Raw genomic sequence first — 25,716 nt, 5'->3', positions numbered from 1 at the left:
TTTGACTACTTTTGACCTTCACTTATATAATCTTTTGACCTACCTTTCAATAATTATCTTTGACCATAACTTTTGAACTGGAGATGCTACAGCTTTCAAATTTCACAATTGTATTTCTTGTGAGAAGACCTTACTCTTGGTACTAACATATTAAATTTGCATTTAAGAGAAATTTAATTTTGTTGCCATACGGGGGCATCAGTGTTTCACAAACACAAATTGTTTAAAGGTCTATGTTTGCTCTACTCTCGATTAGTTTTGATTCAATAGGTTTTTGAGCTTTATTTCTGTTCATAATTGCTTATTTCATCTGAGACAAATGCATTACGGGATCTTACTCATATATTGTACTTTTTAGTCGTCCTCTTTATATATTTCTATATTTTTTAAAACTTACTTCAGATTTTAGTTTCCAAAAAAAAAAAGATTTGAAAAGAAAAGAAAAGAAACAAAGTCTTAATTTGTATTTTTGTTAATTGTGTTTTTACATATATACAAAAAGCCTTTATTTTTCTGTACATAAAACAATCACAATTTAATTTAGATTACATAAAGCCAAAAAAATACAATCATTTGCATGAAGGAATGTTGCTTTATTCATCATATTGGATATTTCTTTTGCATAAATTAAAAACCACTATAAAAACGATATGGAAACAAAATGAAAATCCTGCAATGTTGCATTTTCAGACCATCAGTAAAAATGCCAGTTCCTAATGCCTAGACATATCCTGTTTCCTCGAAGACTTCCAGGTATCAAAAGTCACATGAAAGAGTAAAGATCGATCACTAATTGTTGTAAAACAATCTCTTCATACATAATACAGAGACGTATCAGAACGATAAAAGTTACAAATAATACTGACATGTAATAACAGAAACAGTCTCTAAAAAGTCATAATCCTCTGAAATATCATATTGGACAAAATCGAAAAACAATAAATGAAAGGTACCAAAATAACAGATATCATAATTGATTCACACACCTAAAAAGTTAAGTGTAACGGTTTTCCAATACCAATACTCCTAAGTAATGAATCTTTTGATTTTTTTATTGGGGGGGGAGGGGGTTCAAAATATAAACGCTTCAAGCGATACAAAAAAACCTTTCCTCTCTCAGATGTTGTTTATGAGCATCTTTTCGGAATTGATTTTAAAAGGTCCAATATATCGCTTTAAACCCCTTTCTTACATTAGAAATATCTGTGTGAAACCAAACTGTCATGAAGTTCTTGCTGCTTCTCACAATGTAGCTCGGTTTTTTGTCTGTGTAGAGAATTCTATTGGATGACTTAGAAGGTCCATCAAATATCTCCACGAAGTCATATGATCTTTCTAATACCAGGTCCAAGAACCTGTGAAAACAGAAAGGAAAGTTATAATGGTTTTTATTTGTGTGCGATTATTTCCGTTTCAGCGATTTGAACAATTTTTTAAATTTTTAACCATTTTCCATAATTTTCACCTATTTCTTATCACACCTTATAATTTTTTTCTTTTACGTCGTCAACTTTTGGGCTTTTTTGTGAAAATGACACAAAAAGGAAGAATTTAATCCGTTGAATCTATTTGAGGTGTGCATAAATACGGAATTCATTTAAAAAACAAATCACAACAACAGCATGATTAATTTTATACTTAATTATTTTAACATCTTTCAAAAAAAAAACAATTTGGGATTAATTGGTATGGAAAGGTACAGATGAAACATACGGAGATTATGAACAGTATTCAAGATCAAAAGTCAATTATACAATACAAAATAGAAGCAGAGCAAACATGGACCTCCGAAACATCAGAAGTTGGATCAGGTGCCATGGAGAAGTTAGCATCTCCTGCCGAAGGTCACACCCGCCGTGTGTTCCTTGACATGATCGGGAAATAACGGAAAAATCCGTCGTCAATTCAGTGTATAAATAATGGACTAATAATTAGTATGAAAAACGTCATTCAGCATTTGACTCAATGATAAATTGTATCTGCTTACAAGATCGTTGTATCGACCATAACTTACGAAATGATGACTTTAAACGGGTCTGCTGAAATTCTCTTTCCTTATTTTTTGAGATAGAAATTAATTAGCGTTTTAAATGCGCTAAAATAAAAAGAAAATACAGTGGATTTTTAAATGCGTTAAGTTTAAAAAAAAAAGGAAAAAAGGGCATGAAATGGCATTAAAAGGAAATCTTTGAAAATGTACTAAAATAACTTTATCTGATCGGATTTCATTATTTTTATGGAAAAAATTGAAATAGGAAGAGAGTATTCGTAAGTTATTGAAGTACTTGTGATAAAAACTAAAGACTACTTAGCTAATGCTTTTCGTTATGTCATGAAAATATTTCAAAAAAAAATTAATTTTCAAAATACTTTCCAAAATTCCAAAAAAAGTAAGCGTCTTCCTAATTAATGCAAAAGGATCTGGAGCAAATGCTTATTTTTATGTATCTTCTCTTGGGGATTATCATTTGATTTAATATGAGAAAAGTTTGTGCAGTTAAGAAAAATTATTTTACCTGAGGTAAATCATTTTGTTGTGACTTGTTGAAATGTTCCATGTAACATTATCCTTGTTATAGTACTCATCTGGATAATTGGGTGACAGGATCGTTCCACAACTTGACAAACAGGAACTGTTGCATACTATAAGATAAACAAACAATTTTGAATTCTATCTAAGGATGGAAACAATTGTTCTTTGATTTATATGATGACATATCCCAGTGAAAGTGAAATAAAACATGTTCACACGGAAAGCTGAATTTGCAGTAAATTAATGCGAAGTAAACTAATGCGAATTAAAATTTTATTTCTACAATAAGGCTATTCAGTAAGGCTATTATGGCGTCATTTGTAAATCACGTCTTCTTATTGCAGAACAGATCCATTTGACATAAAGTCAAAGGGTTTGTATACACATTTGAGGAATTAACACAATTTCGGACCATAGGTTTTCACTTATAAATGGCATAGGTACCTATAGCTGACCACTGTCATGTGGCATTTGACTTAATTTTGCCATTACGCATGCGTCAAAATTTTATTCGAATTGGCTTTGCATGGCGTTCAAAAAATTAGCAATGTTTAATAAGATTCATGCGCATTAACATTTAAAACAATGCATTTATAAAAGATAATAAAGCATTTCACTTATGCACGTGTGACCGCGGTATATCAATTAATTTAATTCGCACCCTCTTACATTTCATCAATCAAAATAAAGAATAAACTTGGTATTTCCGTTTCTACGAATAAAATTTTTTTGAGAATGTAGATATTAAACAGTTTTAAAATTGCGATCTTTTGCAGAAAACATGCGTATTTGACTACATTCGAAAAGATAATATCTTTGCGAGCACATCTCTCGATCTAACAAAAAATAAAACATGTTTTTGATCTTCAGAAATCAAAAATGAGTTTATTTGCATATTTTGGATATTTTCTCTATATGAAATAAAAAAATGCTTCAAATTTAGGTTATTTTAGGTCAATTTATGAAAAACGCATTTATGACTGTAATAATGCATTCATTAGATGGGAAATGACATTGAAATACATTGGTCAGCAGACTCCAAATGATAAATACTACATTTGCAAAAAACTGATCGGTTTTGATTTTGTCATGGAAATTAAACCTTCATGTAAGGTCAAACCCGCTGTAGTGCTCTTTTTATATCTTTTTATTATACAATTTATTTTACAAGTAGAAAATGGGATGGGATGGTTTTTTTGTATATTGTCGAGTGCGGAACACAAAATTTTATCCAATCACAAAGCAATGAATTTTCTTTGTCCTTATCACCTTTTGGATAAGCGTTTAAGATGAACTCCTGAAATTAATAGCTAGTTAGACGGTATATACACAAAGCGGTTTATTAAAAAGCGAAAACTGTTCAAACCCAGGTTTAATCGTAGGACATTGGTAGCTATTAAATTCATTTCTTATAATATAATTTTTACCATTACATGTATGTGTAGAAAAAAAAAACAATTTCACCTTAAATATGAAGAAAAAAAAATTAAATGTAACGACAAGCGGATTGATACGTATATGACATTAGTCATTGTGACCTAGACAACACAGGTCATAAAATACATTTATAAGTATGTCAGTGTCAGAATAATTAATTTATAGCAAATAGGAAGTATTTTCATTAATACTCTTCCTGAAAGGAGAAAGTAATAAGTTATCATAATGATTTTGTTTTAAAACATCATTTTATTCAACTATGCATAATTTACAGAACGTCATTGTTAGCAATGTAATAATAAATTACCATGACAGCTTTTATTTTCCTGTTTCCAAATCCCATCTGAGGAACATGTCAAAAAAGAATAGTTGACGGTATTGTTTTCATTATCATCTACTTCCTGCATGGCTATTTTTGAACCAACAATTGTAGAATTCATCCCAGCTGTTGTACCATTTATTCCAATAGACTCACAGTCTACAAATAAAGTGAGCAACAGCGTATGATAATGATGTATAAAAGTGGGCTGGATTTTTTTTAATTTCAGCATTTTTTTTTTATTTTAGCAATGTCGTTACTAAGAGGTAACATTCCTTCTGTTTAATATTTTTATTTTCATTTAATTGTATAAAAGTGTAAGAGAAACAAAAATGAATATAAGTAGACAATCAAACAAATAAGTGATATTTTTTTCCTATGGGGCTTGTAATACGAGCTTTGATTGGTTACAAAGTCGGGTGTAAATTTCCATACTCCCGACTTGAGCCGGGGAGGGGGGGGGGTAAAAAAGTTAAAGTCACAATGCATAGTTTCTCTATGATAAAACAGTATACAATCAATCAATCAATCTATGATAAAAAACAAATAACATGACGTCACGATGCATTGTAGGACGTAAAAACAGCTTTTCAAAACACAGTTGATAAGCCTTATGGTAGGAAATCATTTTATTCAATATTCAAAAATTATAAATTTGTCATAGTTAACAATGTAATATCAGTATGAAGTACAAAATTACCATGACAGTTTTATATTCCAAGTTTCCAAATTATCTTTTTCTTTGACATTACACGAATAAAAAAAGAATTGTTGAATCATGTTGTTTTCATTTCAAAAGTTTAATGATTGTTCTTGTTGAAAAAACATTGTAAAAATATATCAGGTCTATAGCAGATTTACCAAATTTACATAAATAATTTAACTTAACAGGATATTGAGCTACAGCGTATTTTCTCTGATTTATAAATTTTTAGGATATATTTTTTTTTATTTCAGCATTTTTTTTTTATTTTCAGCAATAATAAAATAGTCTTATAAATGTACACATTCCTTCTGTTTTAATATTTTTATTTTTGGGCATTTAATTGTATAAAAATGTATAGAGAAACAAAAATAATATAAGTTCTAGTTTGTTTAAAAATCATATTTATTTGATATATTTTGATATTGTTTAGTCCTATGGGGCTATTAATTCAACTTACATTTGAAAATTTCTACAAAGTCTTCAATTGTGTAAAAATTATAACTAAATTCATTATTCTATTATAATTTTGAGAGGCAGAAAAAAGATATTTCAAGTCACCAATGCCATATAGTTTCTCTAGTTTTAAAACAGTATACAATTCTAATTTAAATTTTACAATTGTATGATAAAAAAAAATAACATGACTTACACCTCAATATATAAGACATATAAGCAAATATACTTTGAATGCTTCAACTAGTCAGAAACCAGAGAAGAATCCTACCTTATGTTAAAAAAAAATTATTTGGATACATAGGAAATAAATTTATTATCCAGGTCCAGTCAAGGGTGTACAGGGATTTACCCCGAGTAATATTCCATACATCCACCCTTCGGTCTCAGGGTGCATGGAATACATCCCGGGGTAAATCCTATTGATTGAACTTGATTAACTAATATTTTTACAGAAAACTAAATTTGTTGTCTTACTTGTGACAATTGAAATGTCATAAGAGCGTTGCATGTTGTGAGAAAAAATACACTTCCTTCCTTTCCCAGTGCATTTCGACGTGTTATTCTGTAATTAATCAGGGTAATGACATTTCAGTAAATAGCATATATATGGCAAATATGTTTCAGCAAAAACAACCATTCTGTATACAATTGTGCTTTTTTACTGGAAAAGATCAAAGAACACATGCATATGTACAAAATCTGAATTCGATAAGATAATGGAAACATTGCAATGTCATATAAGTTTGCAATCATGAGGAGAGTTTAAATGTCTAGTATCAAAGCAAATTGTTTCAACTTCATGAGAAGATTTGCTGTAAATGGACCCGATCATAGTAATGTACTGTAAATGAACTTCTGATAATGTCATGCGTTGTCAAAAATCTCTATAAAAGGAAATCGCTGTAAATGAACGAATACAATCTTATTGACTGAAATGAACCCGTTACAGTGTAATTTAAATATATCGTTAAAATGTAATTTAAATACTGTATATAGGGGAATTTTCACTTTTTATTTTCGCCCCTTTCGCCCTACCTTCATTTGGGCGAATTTAAAACGGGGCGAATTCAAAGAATACAGTATAATTTCTTAGGGTATCCAAGCTTCATGTAGTCTCAATATGTACGAGCGGAATGTGTCCTAATATTTTTCCTTAACCCGTCCTTGAAGAGCTATCCCCTTGTTTGTAACAAATAAAATTCATAAAAAAAATCTATCTGGTAAGAAATTATTTTTAATCGTTTTTCTATTCTAAATGATTATATACATCTTTCCACAATAGCATTTTTTGATATTCATAGTATTTGATTGCGTGTTCCCATACACCTCAATGCATTCTTAATTTAAACATTGCTTGGGTAATTTTTTTTTTTTGAAATTTCTGCTGGTAAAACCTTTTCTGCTCTAAAGTGCTTTGAATTAGTTTCAGAGTATTTAATACAGGATGGATATTTAAGGTTAGAAAATAATGTCCTGGTATGGGTCGAATACCTTGTACAAAACTATGACTAGGCGAATTTAAAACTGGGCAAAATTGAAATTGTGAAAGGGCGAAAATAACCCTGCTGGTAAAACCTTTTCTGCTCTAAAGTGCTTTGAATTAGTTTCAGAGTATTTAATACAGGATGGATATTTAAGGTTAGAAAATAATGTCCTGGTATGGGTCGAATACCTTGTACAAAACTATGACTAGGCGAATTTAAAACTGGGCAAAATTGAAATTGTGAAAGGGCGAAAATAACCCTGTATACAGTATATCGTTACAATGTAATTTTTGTAAAAGAACCTGTTACATTATAATTTGCTTAAAATGAACCCAATACAATGTCAAACTATAGAAATGAACTGTTACAGGGTAATTTACTGTCAATGTACCTGATGGTCCGATTTTTCCACATAAACGAATCCTTTGTCCTCCACTAAATTTGAATCAGCATCAGCGCGTGATTTGTAAGATAATTCACAGAATAAATGGACTCTGTTGAAATTAAATGATTTACAGTCTGTATAAGAATTACATTCCTTAGAACAACCACGGAATCCAATAGGACTGAGTGACGTGATGACATATCCGGTCAGTCGGGAATTCTGGGTTTCTCCTGATGAGAGAGCAGGAGAAATTAAAATAAGGAACACAGACCAAAGCATGTCAGAGAAACCTATTGTGATCATTGTGAACGGGGTTGTAGAAATAACAACTTTTGTATTTGCGTTACTCTACATCAAGTGATATCCTTTTTTGTAAATCGATGAAATTCTATGACCGTTTTTCATAAATACTTAAAATTTGAAGTCAAATGAGAGGGAAATCCAAGTCTTAATAAATGCAATAAAAACTTTCGTTGCTTTCCATCGTCGTGTATCATGCAATATTTTTTAAATCGTTCAATACACAGAAGTAGTTTTCAATTAACTCATTACAATCAAAGAATTTTAAAATATCTTCCAGTACAATATAGGCCTTGCAGCATTCTCTTTCATTTTGTTTGGAACAATGCTATATTTATTTTTTAAATTCGCAATTTGCTCAGTGCAATGCATTTTTAACGTGTTCACTATAATGCATAATTCTGTGCAATGCAGCATATTTTTAAAATTGTTCTTTACAATGCGGTATTTCTGTTTAAATTTGTTATTTACAATGCTTTTTTAAAACCTGTTCTGTGCTATGCAGTATTTTTTATTCGTTCCGTGCAATGTAATTCCTTCAATATGATACGGTATTTTTCTTTCATTCGTTCAGATCAATGCAGTTTTTTTTCTCATTCAGTTCAATACCATATCTTTTTTCCTTTATTATCTGAATAACTTTTTTAACATTAATTTAATTTTTGCGGATTGAGAGAAAAATGGAATGATGAATTTAAAAGAAATTTTGATCTGAGTGGTGAGTCTGAAAGTGTTGTAAAAAATATGTTTATAAGTATATGTTATTTAGGAAGGGATTGCTTCGCTTTGCTGATCCCTTGTTTTTGTTATTTTGCCTTTGGTTTACCGAATAAAGGATAAGTTAAGGACAGATGATACCAACAAAAAAGGATATCTGGGTTGGTATATATTTTTTTTTATCTAATTTCATTGCAAATGATGCAAAAATAGATTTCTAAAATATAAAGAAATTGTAAACCTACAAGGATGCTCAAAATTCTATCCCTCTGAAACCATCCTTTCTGTTCTACACAAATATATTTTACTTTAAATTCCATTTTTGTGCAACTTTAAATAAAAATTAAATACAACGCGGTGAAACTTATTCATTTTAATCATTTAAACATGACCCAAGTTGTTATTTCCAAATTTTTCGACAAAAAATGATGTCCTTAATTAATATGTTATTAATATGAAATCAGAGAAAGAATATTGAGAACATTTGTTTCAATGGCTCGCCAAAATAAAAACGAATTGGAAATGATGTCCCATGTTGCTTACAAACGATATAGCGACTCTTACAAAGACAACTGATGAGCGCCTGGTTGAACATGTTGAGAGCTCTTACAAACTGAAATCAGAGTATTCGAAGGTTTTTACAGTGTATATTAAAAAGACTAATAATGCAAACACAAACTAGAACAAAACTTAATTAAAAAAAAATACTTCCGTAGTATATTAATAAGAGTTTTCACACAAAACAGATAGGCCGTATTTTTTGTTTGAAGGTATGTCTAGTAATGTGTTACATAAATGAGCTTTGAATGATATAATGCCAATTTTTTTCCGGTTTTGTATAGGGGCAGAAGAATCATCTTTTTAGCAGATTCGGATTTAAAATTATTAATTCGTGTGTAAAGATTCGCATATTATGCAACAGTTTTTAAAACTATATCGGCTATGAAAAAGATCTAAATGCCATCTTGCTGATAAGTCAAACCTAACAAATATGCAATGAGAAATATTGCATATATATTATTGAATCTTATATTATATGTCTGATAAAAAAATATTTGGCATTAGAATGGAACACATACCTCGGCTATTTGATGCTGTGTATGTAGGACTGTGTCGTAAAATAGGGTGTCCTACAGAAGTGAGGATGAGGAGAGAAGTGATAGACACTGCAGAGGTGGTGTAAAAACCTGTTTTTATCATGAGAGGATCTTTTAAAATGGAGAGTGGGAGTATGCGTGAGGGATTCACACTGAGGACTTCTGATTATGACTGGATGTCCTGGAGGCATGATCACAAGGTGATATGTGATCTTTCTCAAACCGGTCTCTACTGTATCCCAAGATACAAAATTATTCTGATGGAGTGTGATGATTCACCACCAGGATTTACCAGACTCAATTTGATGAGTCCCTCAAATGACCTATCGAGAGCACTATTCCGCATTAACCATTTGCTGTCCCTACAAACTTGGAATTTGCCCTCCCTTTCTAGGACTCATGGGCCTCGTTCTACTTTTGTCATGGACAATAGGGAAACAGATATTGCATTCTGTTTCCGATTACATCACTGGGTGACAATAGCTTTACCATGGCTACATAGCTGTCGAGAACAAGGGTGGCCATCTGGACAGTATATGACAAGAGACATATTACGAAACACTGCCATGTGATACAGCATAGTGTCTATCCAAACAAAATTGCTATAAGCTTTGTTAGAGAGCCAATAAACTACCCAGCTCGCTAAAACTGTCATGTAGTTTAGGGTGTGCGTCAAACATTCTTTATCTTGGAATGCATTTTTACAGAACACGTAGATATGAACATTCACTCAATTGTTTACAAATGGCACAGGACAGAATGACACTATCATAAATACATGTAATGTATCGTGGTCATGAAAATGTAGATATATACATATATGTCTCTTGGTCATAAAATAAGGGTTGCTTTCGTGGAAAATGTAGCATTATCTTATAAGTACACATACTTTGATGAACTAATTCTAGAGCAGAAAATTGCTGAGGAGAATGGGGAGAAATTGTTTATCATCCCACATGGAGATTTCCTTGGAGCACGAGAATCTTACCAACATTTGTTGCAACAAGAACCATATAACAGGATTAAGAAAGCAACGCTGTTTAGAATAAACACGCTTTTCTCACGAATGATTAGAAAAATATATTATACATATAAGATATTTCTTAGATAAAGAACTAACATTTAGAAGATTTGAAAGTGGAATAATTATAAATTTTATATCACCTGTATTATTGAAAACAACAATCAGTGAAATAATTTTGCTGTTACACAAACATCTGTTGTCTCTTCTGGCCTTTTTGATTGTGAGTATTTTTAAAACATCTCTCAAAAATGTGCTTAAAAAATATGTGATTTTTTTTATTAATAAGCTTACATGGAAATAATAGTTATATCATAAGCTGAAGTGGGATTTTTTTTCTGTGAATTCATTGGATTTCCGAGTATGTTTAGGACATTGTTAACAGTATTAATTTTATGTATGTTTTCGCCATGAATTTCAATTAAGATAGTTTAAATGTTGGGAAAGATAGCAGAATTATGATGTATAAAACTGTAGATTCATAAAATCACCCATACTTGGAAATATGAGAAGCAACACTAAGAATGCAAATGATTTGAGAATAAAATTTTTAATAACTGCAAATTACAAGTAAGATTGGTATTAGCAATACAATTCCATTTTTATTTCTATACATGTATAGTTAATTATGACTTTTAATGGTTAATAAGGGAGAAAAATTAGGGGTATGAAGGGAGACTCGTTTTGTATGAGGTGAGTCATGTTACTAAGAATTTATCGCTTCAATTCCATATAGAATATCTCCCAAGAAAATTTGATTTTATGAAACACTGTTTTTTCATATCAACTCTAAATTCTAAATATCTTGTTATAGTCTCGTAGAATGGTAAATAACTATTGTCTATCTCGTCAAAGCTTATTAAGTGTTTTATAATAATATAAGTTTAAGAAATGAAAAACTATGAGATCACTTGAGGTATATCTTCGAAATATAGGGTTTCACGGCATGTGTAATCGGTCAAGAGGGGATGTTTATAATTTTAAGGCTCCTGATCCCGCCTCTTGCATTTCCAGGGGTCCGTGTTTTATGCTCTCTATTATACTGTTTACCTGATTTTCTTAGATTGTTCAATGTTTGTTATCGTCACCTTTTTCATTAAATATGGAAGTGCGTTGATATCTGAATTATCTTGAAGAAAGTGTCAGAAACCTTAAAATAAGACGTGATTAACACATTTATATTTTCTTAATGTATCTGAAAAGAGGGCTGAGGACGATACTGAATATTATTAGTTTTCCTATCAAATGTACCTAGGAGGAGTGAGCATCCCCTGTGGACTGGTCATACTAGCTTTATACTATGTATTGATTAAGTAGACGAAACTATCCCTAGTCATTTCAGTATAAATACAAAGGCCTTACAACTGGTATGAAACAAGTCAACTAAAATGAGATGTGATATTATGACACATATGTATTGTTTGGCTCTGAAACGCAGCTATAGGATAAGGCTGTTCGTAAAATATCAAACTGTTCAATTTGTAGTAACTTCTCTGAACTACCTAGATATGAAGTCATAATATAATATGACGTCAAGTCACTGCATACTTGATCTGACATGACGGAGAAAGTGTCATAATTTTTATATGGCATGTAGATTTATTTTGGGGACTTGTTGTTTAATTCAAGTGTTGTTTTTCAGCTCAAGTGTGGTGTTATCAAGTTGAACATTTGAAATTTAAATATCCTTTTTTTCTTTTGCTTGCCCAATATGCACATATTCAAACAATAGCAATAAAGTTATTTGTGAAACGCTCCACTTACACGTCCGTACTGCGTAGACAGAGTTAGAATTTATGAATCGTGTTTATATTGGGCTGGCACAAGTGAAAGACAAGGATAAATTGAAGATATTCTGCGTAAATCTAAAAGAGAAGTATGTCCTCTAACTGAATATTGCTGGGGGATTGTGTGTAGTTTATCCATTTTTGTATAAATCGCAATAAAGAGTGGAAAATACCCCTTCTTATGTTGGTAAGTTTAATTTCTCGTAATATATTTTCTAAACGAGTACAAATTAAACCTGCCCCCCGCACTTTCTATGTTCCAGAGATCACGATGAATTGATCTATGTAACAAACTTTGCACGAAATTTTTGTTTTGCACTTGTGCCGAAGCGATTTTTGTGCAACAATTTGGAATATCATAAATCTCCGTCACGTTATCAACACAGTCATGTGACATCACATAAATGCTTTAAAATAAAACCTGATTTAACTTTTTTCTCAAGTTATCTGCAATTTCAAACAAAGACTACATATTGAAATTAAAATCTAGCTCAGAATATAATGTATATTTCTAAGGCATTTAAGCCTTCGGACGGCCTTATCATAACTGCGAAGTTGGTCTACCGGAAGTTTGAACGCAAGTGTTACATATTTTCAGTTTCTGTTTCTCTCTTTTTACAACCTAGGCTGTCCCTGACATATTGATATACCACTGAAAAGAAGTAAAATATTTGTGAAATACCAGTATTTCTTGCTTTCATTAATTTTTTGTTTTTGTCGAACGCACAAGTAAATTTTAACCAAAAAGGCATTCATTAGAAAGAAAAATAAACACAATGCCCTTGTAAAAACTGCAATAAGGATGACAAATCTTACAACAGGAAATAGGTATATTAATTATATATATTTGCCCCCCTCCACCCTTTCGCTCTCAGCTTAAGTAACACGGCTGCTCAAGCGCCCATTTAATCAACATCCATTGTTTTTTTTTTCGTTTTTAATATTTATGAGTCAGGATGAGTCAGGGTAATATTTTTTATAATATTAATGACTGAATTGAACGACAGGCAAGGTAGCTTCAGTTTTAACCCCCGTCAGATAAAAAACAAATTGTTGTGTATATTATTAATGTTTTTGTATTTTTACATATTTACAAAAAAAAACCCTCAATTTTTCTTATCGTTTAACAAAGTTTACATAAAGATTCCAGGAAAGAAAAAAATACAAGCATTTAAATGAACGAATAATGTTTAACTCGTTAAAGTTGATATATATGTTACGGAAATATTGTGTACATAAATCTATAACCACTAAAAAATCAATATTAAAACTAAAAATTAAACAGTTTCAATATTGCATGTTCAAACTTTCCGTGAAAATGAGAGTTTCCGATGGGAAGACCTTACCTGCTTCGGTATAAACTCCAAGGTAACCAGAGTCACATGAACGAGTATCGATCAAGCACTCTTTTTTTTCACTAAAAACATGTTTATAACAATATCTTCATACATAATGCAGATACGTATAGGGACTAAAAATGTTATAAATGACATTGAAATTGTAGAAATAGTTTCAAAAAGTCATCATCTGCTGAAATTAAAAATATTTAAAAAATCGAAAAAACAGCAGATAAAAGGTTCAAAAATAACATATTTCATATTTAATTCAGAATTTAACATTTAGCTATTACGGTTTCTCCAATACCAGCCTTCTTGATACTCCTACGCCATGAATAATAAATTTTTGAAAGAAAAATAAAATTCAAAATATAAATATTTCGAGCGTTATGAAAAAGCTTCTCTTATTCAGATGTGTCTTTTGTAGTATCTTTTTGGAATTGATTTTAAAAGCTCCAATATATTGCTTTAAAACCCCTTTTTACAGTAGAATAATCTGTGTGAAACCAAATTGTCATGAAGTTGTTGCTGCTCCTTACAATGTAGCTCGGTTTTTTGTCTGTGTAGAGAATTCTTTTGAAAGAGCTTGAAGGTCTATCAGATATCTCAACAAAGTCATAGGACCCTTCTAATAACATGTCCACAAATCTGTCAAAACGGAAAATAAAATTGAAATGGTTTTAATTCATTGATTTCTTTTTATTTTCTTGTTAATTTTCACCACTTTCTTAACAATCCTCATAAAGAAAGCTTTTCTTTTTCAAATTTTCGAAATACTTAAACAGGGGAAATGGAAGCTAATTTATAGATGTGTACAAATGTGGATTCTAGGAAAGGCACATCAAAATTACATCATTGATATGTTTATTATTAAAAATTGAAAGCCATTGAACAAGTTATTAGAAGGACCCTACTGAAGGGTAGAAAACCTGTGACATTCGGCGGAGTTTTCAATGTATTTCAAATTTAAAAGAAAAGAAATTTGTATCTTGATTGCATTAATATATAGAATTTTACTTTGTAAGTTAAATCGGTGAATCAAAGCTAAAAAGCGTTAATGACACACTTGGGTTTTATCGGGGTTTAGTCAATTCTAGTTCATCAGCAGGGATAAGCGTGAAATGTGACGTCACAACCACCCTGCAGTCTCCCTGAATACTCTCTTTGCATTCAACACGTGGAAATTCAAAAACACAACCCTCCCATAAAAATGGCGTAAAATAATAGGTTTTTCAGAGTACTTGAGCTATAGGCTGTAATAATAAGGGTAACAAAGAAATATTTTCCAAGTGTCTTTGGCTGTTTCGTGCTTTGTGTACTTTTTAGGTAAGTCCCTACCATATGCATGAGAGCCAATCCCTCTGCTGCGGCTGCTGATCTCTGGAGTGAGCGGATATTCTGCTTACCAGTAGTGCTCACCTGGACTTCTTAATTATTTTAATTCAAAAGCAGTAATGCAAATGCTCATTATTTTAATTCTCGGATGTTCATCTGTTCCCAAGGTTCACCTTGGAACTGTTTCCGTTTTTTGTACTTGCAGTTATGAGTGCAGCCGTGGCCATAACCCCAAATTAACCATTATGAAAACTTGAAATATGTGTCAGTTTTTCTTTTGTTTAATTTGATATGGCGCCCTAGCAAGCAAATTTTGTATTTGATAAAAGGAAATCATTGGAAAACTTATACTAATAGTTATATCAAATCAGCTTTATTTATTATTTTTGCATAATCTAGAAAAGGAAGGGGATAATCGTAAGCTAAGTATAGGTGACAACAAGAGACAACTTTGCCACTGTTTTTCTTAATATCGTCAAAATATTTCAAATCAAAATTGATTTTCAAATACTTTCCTAAATTCCAAAATTGTAGTCCTCTTCTGAAGTATTCAAAAGTATACAGAAAAGTTTTTGAAATATCCTTTCTTGACGATTATGATTTATTTTGATGTAATTAAAGTTTGTATAATTAAAATTATTAACTCACCTGAGGTACACAATTTTGTTGTGACTTGTCGAAATGGTCCATGTAACATCAGCATAGTTATAGTAATCATTTGGGTAATTGGGTGACAGAATCGTTCCACAGTTCGACAGGCAGGGACTGTTACACACTATAAAGGAAACAAAAAATCTTAAACTTTATCTATGTTTGAAAATATTTCCATTCACTGACCTTGTCCGTAAATACAATTTATCATAAGGTCAAATGCTGACTGACTTTTTTTCCATACTAATTCTTAAGTCATTTTTTACAAACTGAATTGTTCACAGATTTTTTCATTGACAATTGATTGACAATACGTGGTCGATAGATTTAAATGTCAAGTTGAAAAGTATTTTCTTCTTTTCACTTTTGAGATTTTGAACGATTTTGATTCTGCTTCATATAAATACAAAAATAATTAATAAAAAAGTAAAAACTGCTAATAACGGGGTGCAAATGGTTATCACACGGTTTCCATTAGATTGTTGGAAGATCATGTCTCCAAAAACAACATAGATATTGTCAATAAGAAACTCAACCATCTATAAAGTATCAACTTCAGAGTACTTGTATGTACAATCAGAATGTTTTCAACAGAGTCATTTTGTAAATGACCAATGACAAGGTAGGTTAATTTTCGAGTTCCATTTGTATTGAAAAAGCTGCTGTGAATGATGTCAAAAAGCCTGGAAAATATATTTTAACTGAAAAAAATTATTCAATGCATAAGTTAAAGGACTTCAATGTTGAAATGTAATGAATAAAATATATAACCATGACATGTTTTATTTTCCAGTTTCCAAATCCCATCTGGGGCACATGTCAGAAAGGAATAGCTGACAAAGGTACTTGGATCACTATCTACGTCGTGCAAGGCTATTGTCGAACCAACAGTTGTAGAATTCACGTTAGCAGATGTATAATTTGCTACAATATCCTCACAGTCTACAATTAAAGTGAACTACAATGTATGCCATTGCTGTACAAAAGTGAATTTTTTTATTTCAGTAATTTCAATCTTAAGTAAAGTATTCCTTCTGTTTAATAGCTGTGTTTCCATAAATTATATCAAAACGCACGGAAAACAAAAAAAAACCAAAGGCAAACTATAAAACAAATAAAAGTAATCAGTAAAAAAACAAGCTATGTTGTCTTACTGGTAACAGTTGAAATGTCGTAAGATTGTTGATTGCTGGGAGACGAAAAACACCTCCTTCCTTTGCCCACACACGCCGACGTATTTTCCTGATATTATCAATATTATAAAATTTCAATAAATTGCATTTTCATGGAAAATAGCTTACAGTTTAAACAAACTCTCTGTATAGAAACATACTATTTTATAAAAATAATTAACTCATCATTTGTAAAATATCTCATATATTTTTGGCTCTAAACAGACCTTTTTGATACTTATTTCAAAACCTGAAATCGATAATATTGTGTCAACATTGCAATGTCATGAGCTTGTGATCATTACATGCATATGAAAAGTTTAAATATGGTATGTATAGTATCAGAGTATCAGAGCAAATAGCTTGATCTTGAAGATAAGATTTAATATAAATGGACCCGAAACAGAATAATTTACAGTTACTGGACTCCCGATAACGTCATTTACTGAAAATGAATATGTTCCAAGGTTATCACTGTAAATAAATAATAATGTAATTCACTTTTTAAAAAAGTAATTTACTATAAACGAACGTCTTACAATGCATTTTGTGATAGATATATCGTAATAATGTTCTGAATATAAACCTGTTATAATGTAATTTTCTGAAAACAAATTTGTTTCGTTGTACTTCGCTTTAAAGGAACCTAGTAAAATGTAATTTTTTGTTAATGAATGAAACATCTGGAGATACCGAACAGTATTCAAGTATCAAAAACCGTAAAAAAAAAAAACAAAATAGGAGCGGAGCAAATACGGATCTCCAAAACGTTAGAGATGGGATCAGTTGCCATTGAGGAGTGAGCATCCCCTGCCGACCAATCTAATACAAAAAAATGCTGTAAATTAACTCAATATAAATGTATTTAAATATAAATGAACCCGTTACAATGTAATGCTGTAAATATACCTGTTGGTTTAATTTTTCAACATGAACGAATCCTTGATCCTCCAAAAAATTCGATTCAGCATCAACACGTGATTTATAAGATAATTCACAGAATAAATGGACTCGGTTGAAATGAAATGATTTGCAGTCTGAGTAAGAGTTACATTCCTAGGAACAACCACGGAATCCAATGGGACTGAGTGACGTAATGATATGTCCGGTCAGTCGGGAATTCTGGGTTTTTCCTGATGAGAGAGCAGGAGAAAATAAAATTAGAAGCACAGACCGAAGAATGTCAGAGAAATCCCTTGTCATTTCATCAACGGGTTTGTTGAAATGACAATTTTTGTATTAGCTTACTCTATATCAAGTGATATCCTATTCTAAAATCGATTCTATGACCGTTTTTATATTTAAAAAAAAGCTTAAAAATTCGCAGTCAAGTGAGAGGTAACTCCAAATCTTGCACAATCCAATAAAAATGCTCGTTGCATTTTACCGTCAAATTCCATGCAGTTCTTTTTTAATCGTTAAGTGCATTGAAGTAGTTTTCAATAGTTCATTAAAATGCAGCATTTAAAAATTCTTCCAGTACAATATAGGATTTAGAATATTCATTTTCATTTTGTTTAGTACAATGCAGTATAATTTTTTAAAATTAATTTACTTTGGGCAACGCATTTTTTTTTCATTTGTACAATGCATCACTTTCTACATCCTGGTCAATGCAGTATTATTAAAATAATTACTCTGTACAATGATTAAAAAAATGTTCTTTGCAATGTTTCTTTTTAAATCTGTTCTTTACAATGCAGTTTTTTATTCGTTCAGTAACTGCAATTTTTTTTATTCATTTCAATACCGTTTTTTTTTCTTTTCTTTTCTGAACCACTTTTTGAACATTAATCTTATTTTTGCGAATATAGTATTTTGTGAATACATTATTTTTCTTTCATTCTTTCAGTTCAAGGCAGTTAATTCTCCTTTAATTCAATACCATATTTTTTTTATTATCTGAACCACTTTTTAAATAAACGATTTTTTTGCGAGTTGAGAGAAAAATGGAATGGAATACAGAAAATTGCAATACTTCATCAACATGAAAAGTTGATGATATTTTTTCGATTTAGAGTAATGTCTTGGTCTTTGTTTTACAAATTTGAAACTCTTTGTTCATTTCTACAGAAATGGAGAAAGTGTCAATTTGTTTATGCTGACAATTATGCCAAACATAAAATACGAGAAAATAATCACTTGGCATCTACCTTCTACATGAGACGAAGACAAAATTTGCAATGGCCTATAATGCAATATTTAGAAATATCAAGGATTGTCAATTCACAACTTTACAGTTATTTCCATTCACATGTCTACGCGATGTATCCTAGTGAACCTTAAATAAATAACACCATAGAGTCTGTCAGTTCTGTTTCATATTTGCATGCTAAAGTGACTATAGAAGATAAATGCTAACAAAAAACGAAATTTTATGACAAATGATATCATTTCAGCTTTTCCATCAACGAATTTCCTTATTTGTGTAGTTATCGCATGCTATCACTTGCATAAGAAGAAAACACTTGCTGTGGCCTTTAACTCAACATTTAGCTATATCGACGACGTATTGTCAATTGACATTGGTATTTTCAATTCCTTTGTCGATACGATACATCCAGGTGAGCTCAAGATAAAAGATACCACAGAGTCTGATACATCTGTTTCCTCGTTGGATATTTTACTTGAAAAAGACGTAAATGGTAATATAAAAACCAAGTCCTATGATAAACGCGATAACTTAAAATTTTATATCGTCAACTTCCCTTACTTATGCAGCAATATATCTTCATCATATGTATTCGGCGTTTATATATCACAGTTGATTCGATACGCAAGACCATGCTCTACGTAGGAAAAATGTCTAAAACTATTAAATTATTGACAAACAAGTAGATGAAACAAGAATATCAGCAGTCTCCTTTAAAGTCATCTTTGGTCGATAAAATGACCTTGTCAGCAAATACAATTTGTCATTGAGTCAAATGCTGACTGGTGTTTTCCTTACTAATTGTTCATCCATTATTTATACAGTTGATTGACGAAAAGGATCGTGAAAAGGAGCACACTGTGACTGATCAGCAGTGCTTGCACGTTCCTCCATGATACCTGATCCCATCTCTGATAATATAGAGGTCCGTGTTTGCTCTGACCCTATTTTGTATTGTTTTATGGACTTTGTTATTTAAGAAATAAGATATCATTTTTAGAGTTTCATTGAGATGTGACATGAAGTCGGTCACGTGATCAAATTCTATAACACCAGAAGGGCGTTATAGTCGATTTGATCACGTACCGACTTCATGTCACATCCCAGTGAAACTCATAATGATATTTTATATCTTATATTTATATTTTACTTTTATTCGTGTTACAAGGAAAAATAGGCGCTATTTGGATATTGTTTTAGAAATGCAATATAACGTAACTACGGCGTCATGTGACGTCATAGTGAAGACTTTCTAATAGTCTCGTGCGGTTTGCCCAACTGCTTGTCATTGAATATTGAATGTCAATTTTATCTATATTGCCATATAAGGAAAGACATTAGCAAATGTAAATATTGAATATTGTTCGTTATCTCCGTATCCTTCATACTCATGCATAAAAAATCTTCCTGTATCAAAGGTCCTGTAAGATCATATTATTCAAAAATATTGCACACTCTCTATCTAAAATCTTTCGTTTAGAAATTTCTCAGCAACGTTCTAACATTTTGAATGTGGTTAAAATAAGACAGTCTTCAGGGTTGTTTACATTTGAAAATTCAACCATGGAGGAAGCTGCACGAAGGCGAAAACACGAGTAATGGTGTGACCGAAAAACACGAATGAATCTTTGACTTCTTAACCTTTAAAAATCAATGATTGATTTCACAAAACTTAGTTACTGTAACACAAAAAGTTGAAACAACCAATAATTATTTCATCTAAAAAATATCAGAATAAACATGCTAAAAAAAATTTGCATTTTACTTAAAAAATGTTAAGCAGAATCACAAACGTTTAGGAACAATTTGAATAAAAAATAAATAAATTGATGGAGTAACCATTGCAATTTTATAAAATTAATAATCAGAATTAATGTTGCCTGTTGTATGAAACGTTTTATTTAAAGCTGAACACGACTCGTAAATAGGCATACGCCATTTTCGATAGCATTATCTACGATACTTCAACACTAGGGTATACTCGTCTCATTCGTCACACATGACTGCTTTATCGTCATGGGTATCGGCGTGGAATGGCGACCCGTGTTCATGCTGTTTATCTTGCATTACCTTAGTTTACATTTTATTGCAGTTATTTGTATCTTTGTTGTTTGCATACTGCACTGACCTGTACAACTATAATTGTAAATTTCTTTGGTATCTTACTTTCCTGCATTAGACGAAGTATTGCGTTACTTTTCTCGCTACCGAGTGCTGTGTGGCATACGTCCGTCCACAACGGTGTCAACTGATTACACTGAACGGTGACCAAGTTCTGCACTTTATAAAGGGGTCTGCAGAGTGGCGAGAATCGGGAGCACATTACTTTCACGATTCGTGTTCAGCTTTAAATGTAAATAAAACAAATGAATGGATAATATTTTTAAAGTTAACAGACGCACAAACACCGACATCCTACCAATGCCTTGAAGCAGCTTTTTTACTGCATGGTCTATGAAAACTTACTGATGGCATGATGGTAAAAGTAACTTAATATAACCAGGAGCATAAATTTGATACAAATTGTAACTTTGTTTTCTCTATATTTTTTTTATCCTACACGTTCTTTTCTTCTCCATATTTTATTTTCACCGATTTTTCTATATTGTTTTTTCTCCACGTGCTCCAAGGCTAAAAACGGAACCACGTTACATTAAACAAGAGACCCAGGGGCCACATCGCTCACCTGAGCACTTGTCACCCATAATCCCTTTTTTGTGATTTGACTGGGGAAAATCACACATCAGATCAGAACTGAAAGTTTACTGAGGGGGGGGGGCTTGAATTTTAACCCCCCAGGGGTTCATGATTTGAACAAAGCTTCAATCCAGACTACCTAAGGATGATTCCCTATAAATATCACTAAGCATGGCTTAAAAGTAATTGAAAAGAAGATTTAAAAAGGTTTCCCTAGAAATTCCTATGTGAAACTTTTATCGGCCATTTGGCCCCACCCTACCCCCGGGGGTCATAATTTAAACAAATTTGAATCTACACTACCTGGGGATGATTCCATAGGAGTTTCATCTTTCCTGTCTCAATGGTTCTTGAGAAGAAGATTTTTCCTATATATTCCTAATTTGCTTTGTTAAATTTTGATCGGCCATTTTGGTCCCACCCTACCCCCGGGGGTCATGATTTGAACAAACATGAATCTACACTACCTGAGGATGATTCCACATGAGTTTCATCTTTCCTGGTCCAGTGGTTCTTGAGAAGATTTTTAAAGATTTTTCCTATATATTTCAACTTTGATCGGCCATTTTGGCCCCACCCTATCCCGGGGGTCATGATTTGAACAAACTTTAATCTACACTACCTGAGGATGATTACAAATGAGTTTCATCTTCCCTGGCCCAGTGGTTTATGAGAAGAAGATTTTTAAAGATTTTTCCTATATATTCCTATGTAAAACTTTGATCGGCCATTTTGGCCCCACCCTACCCCTGAGGGTCATGATTTGAACAAATTTGAATCTACACTACCTGAGGATGATTCCACATGAGTTTCATCTTTTCTGGCCCAGTGATTCTTGAGAAGAAGATTTTTAAAGATTTTTCCTATATATTCCTCTGTAAAAATTTGATTGATCATTTTGTCCCCACCCTACCCCTGGGGGTCATGATTTGAACAAACTTGAAGCTACACTACCTGAGGATGAATTCACATGAGTTTCATCTTTTCTGTCCCAGTGGTTCTTGAGAAGAAGATTTTTAAAGTTTTTTCCTATATATTCCTCTGTAAAACTTTGATCGGCCATTTTGGCCCCACCCTACCCCCAGGGGTTATGATTTGAAGAAACTTGAAGCTACACTACCTGAGGATGATTCCACATGAGTTACATCTTTTCTGGCCCAGTGGTCTTGAGAAGAAGATTTTTAAAGATTTTTCCTATATATTCCTCTGTAAAACTTTGATCGGCCATTTTGGCCCCACCCTACCCCTGGAGTCATGATTTGAACAAACTTGAATATACACTACCTGAGGATGATTCCACATGAGAATCATCATTTCTGGCCCAGTGGTTCTTGAGAAGAAGATTTTTTAAAAATGTCATTATTTTTTCTCGAATTCATTATTATCTCCCCTTGGAAAAGGGCGTGGCTCTTTATTTGAACAAATGTGAATCCTCTTTACCCAAAGATAATTTGTAGCAAGTTTGATTGAAATTAGCCCAGTGGTTCTTGAGAAGAAGATGAAAATGTGAACAGTTTACGACAACGACGACGACGCCAACGACGACGACGACAACGACAACGACAGACAACGGACAAATTTTGATCAGAAAAGCTCACTTGAGCCTTTGGCTCAGGTGAGCTAAAAACTGAAGGTAACTGTTAATGTAATACTGTGTACATTTTATCAGAAAAATAATAAAGAAAAGAAAGCACATGGAATTGATCAAATACAAAGAATATGAAATGTTGATTGTTTTTTTGTTTTTTTTTGGCACAGAAACTTGAATCGGATGCTTGCAGATTTTCACTTGATACTGCTCGTTTACACATTTGTTTATATGTCATCTTTTTATATTGAGAGCACGATGGAATTCCCGAAATTACATGTGTACAGGATAATTAACTCCCAAAATATTTATCATCAGCTGATTGACTCTCATTGATTGTCATGCTTCACTACAGAGTCGCCGATCAACGACCGTGTTCGTTTAGCACAGTCCGCTTTCCCTCGAGGCATACGAAATACATGGCAGTCGTAGTAATAACACAATTAACTACTCAAGTCATTAAAAAGTAGGTGTCAATATACTGAAATGCAATAAAAATTTAATCATGGCGGCCGCCGATTTTAACCATCGAGCAGCCCTTTTAACCATGGCGCACATAAATTTAACCATGTCGGGCCGCCATGGTAAAACCCTTTGTGGAGAACCCTGAGTCTTTCTGTCATGATGTTCAATTTGTATAGTGACTTGATTTCAGATTCAAATGTGATGTGAAATCTTGGTAATTCACAAAAGTGCCTGCATAACATGTTGCGTTGTGTACAATTTAATGATTTCATTTTCAACACCAAATACTGTAATTCATACTTTGTGTAAAAGTGTTAATTTGTAACTATGGAAGAATATCGAAGTGATAACTTTTCACAGTGTATCTCGAATCTGGTCGTACTACGCAATGAAACCTTGAGAAATCTCTGGATTCGGGATAAGGACGATAACAGTTTTCTTCTGCATGTCTGATATATGAGATATCAGTGAACAAGATAATAAAGTCAAACTTTACCAAATTAACTACAATCATACTAAATCGGATGCTTGAAATTGTTCTCAAACGTAAATATAAAAGGATTATTTTCCGACACATGACAGCCACTTCCATCCAATTAATGATCTTCACATTATATCGGTTCATAAATATAAAGAACTCAAAGTACAAATGCCTCAGGCTCGGATATAAGCCTATCTTTTTCTTTTGTGTCATATTGATGGATCTTTTTTGTAAATTTTAAAAGCTCTAAGTACCTCTTTAAACCCTTTCCTCACAACAGAATCATGATGTTTTTGTTGTTTTTCACAATGTTACTTGTTTTTCTTTGTCTGTGTGTCACAGATAGTCGAGCGGATTTACTTTTTTACAAATTTTAAATATAACTCGAACTCTTGTTTCTTTCTAACAATTAACATATTTAATAATTTCATGATAAAATGTACAAAGTCATTGTCATTGCTGCTGTTGTCCTGGTGACCAGTTGCTCCTCTTACTTTCCACCTCACAGGCTGGAAGATGGACTATAGGTTCCAAGGGTGGCGGCCAATATACTACACTCCAAGGGCGATATACACCAAGCAACCTCACTGTTGTACATCAACTTTGACGTATGGCTGGAACCTGCTCCAACATATACACACAAGTTTTACTTACAAGCTCTAATGGCTTTACACAAATATGCTTTACACTCATAATGAACACGTATTAGATAAGACTCAATTACACAGACTCAAGTTGATTAAAGTTATACGTACAACTCCTACGCAGATGCAATATTACTACTTTAAATTGACAAACGGACAAACTATTATGACAGCAATTGTACATCGTACTTTTAAATAGTCAAATACGTGTTACTAAATATATAAAAATCAAATTTAACAAAATATACATGCTAAAAATGATGAGAAATACGAATACTGGATGTTTTAGGACAAACGAATAATACTTCACACTGTAAATAACTAAAAATGATATTATAAACGACCTTACCTCAGAAAAGCTGGACCATGACGTTCTTTTAAAACATTAGAATACCAGAGCAAGCCCTGCACTCGGTACATGCAAAATATCAATGCTGGATACCAAAACAATTATAATATATGAGAGGGGTAAAAACGTACTCTTCTCTGGACTGCCGTGTCCAAACTAACTTGCACGAACAGGCGAGAATTAAGGTCCGGTGAACTGAGGTTCAGTGAAGAATATTTACAATGATAACATTCTAAAATCGAAGGGGTTCCCCACGGGATATTTATATGAAAGTTAAAATGCGTTGTAACAAAATAATGATATGAGGATTTGAATGTGACACAGTGTAGATGATTCTAATTGATGAAATGGAAGATTCGTTAAATACTTCTACGAAGTTCCAAGAGCTCTAATATCAAGTCCAGAAACCTCGTATAAAAGGAAGAAAATCTGGATTTTCATTCACGAAAACCAACAATGAATTAAATCATATTTATATTACCGAAGTTATTTTTGTCTCTACTGACCTATTAAATTGTGATAATTTAATAAAAAAAAATAAAAAGGTGCATTTAATATTGTGAAAATTTCTGTTTTCATACGTTAACAATAAATTAAAATGGA

The 25,716-nt window shown here is 32.1% G+C and overlaps 1 protein-coding gene across 2 annotated transcripts in view; it reads right to left on the bottom strand.

Moving 5' to 3' along the window:
- Window positions 1-576: 576 nt before the first annotated feature.
- LOC134229523 (CUB and sushi domain-containing protein 2-like) overlaps window positions 577-25,716 on the bottom strand; it is a 51,734-nt gene continuing 26,594 nt past the window's right edge. The window contains exons 3-5 of one of the 2 annotated variants that reach the window (XM_062711279.1): window positions 16,337-16,507; window positions 15,563-15,689; window positions 577-1,355 (exon numbers count right to left, since the gene is read on the bottom strand). In XM_062711279.1, the coding sequence (XP_062567263.1) occupies window positions 1,154-1,355; window positions 15,563-15,689; window positions 16,337-16,507 (500 nt within the window). In that variant the 3' untranslated portion in view covers window positions 577-1,153. The remainder of the gene's footprint in view (window positions 1,356-15,562; window positions 15,690-16,336; window positions 16,508-25,716) is intronic. The other variant, XM_062711278.1, reaches the window with a different exon arrangement.

The sequence above is a fragment of the Saccostrea cucullata genome, unplaced genomic scaffold (genome assembly GCF_032062105.1).
Source record: "Saccostrea cucullata isolate Sc308-1 unplaced genomic scaffold, CSIRO_AGI_Scuc_v1 ctg311, whole genome shotgun sequence".
Classification (NCBI taxonomy): domain Eukaryota; kingdom Metazoa; phylum Mollusca; class Bivalvia; order Ostreida; family Ostreidae; genus Saccostrea; species Saccostrea cuccullata.
This window is presented reverse-complemented; position numbering and strand designations above follow the sequence as displayed.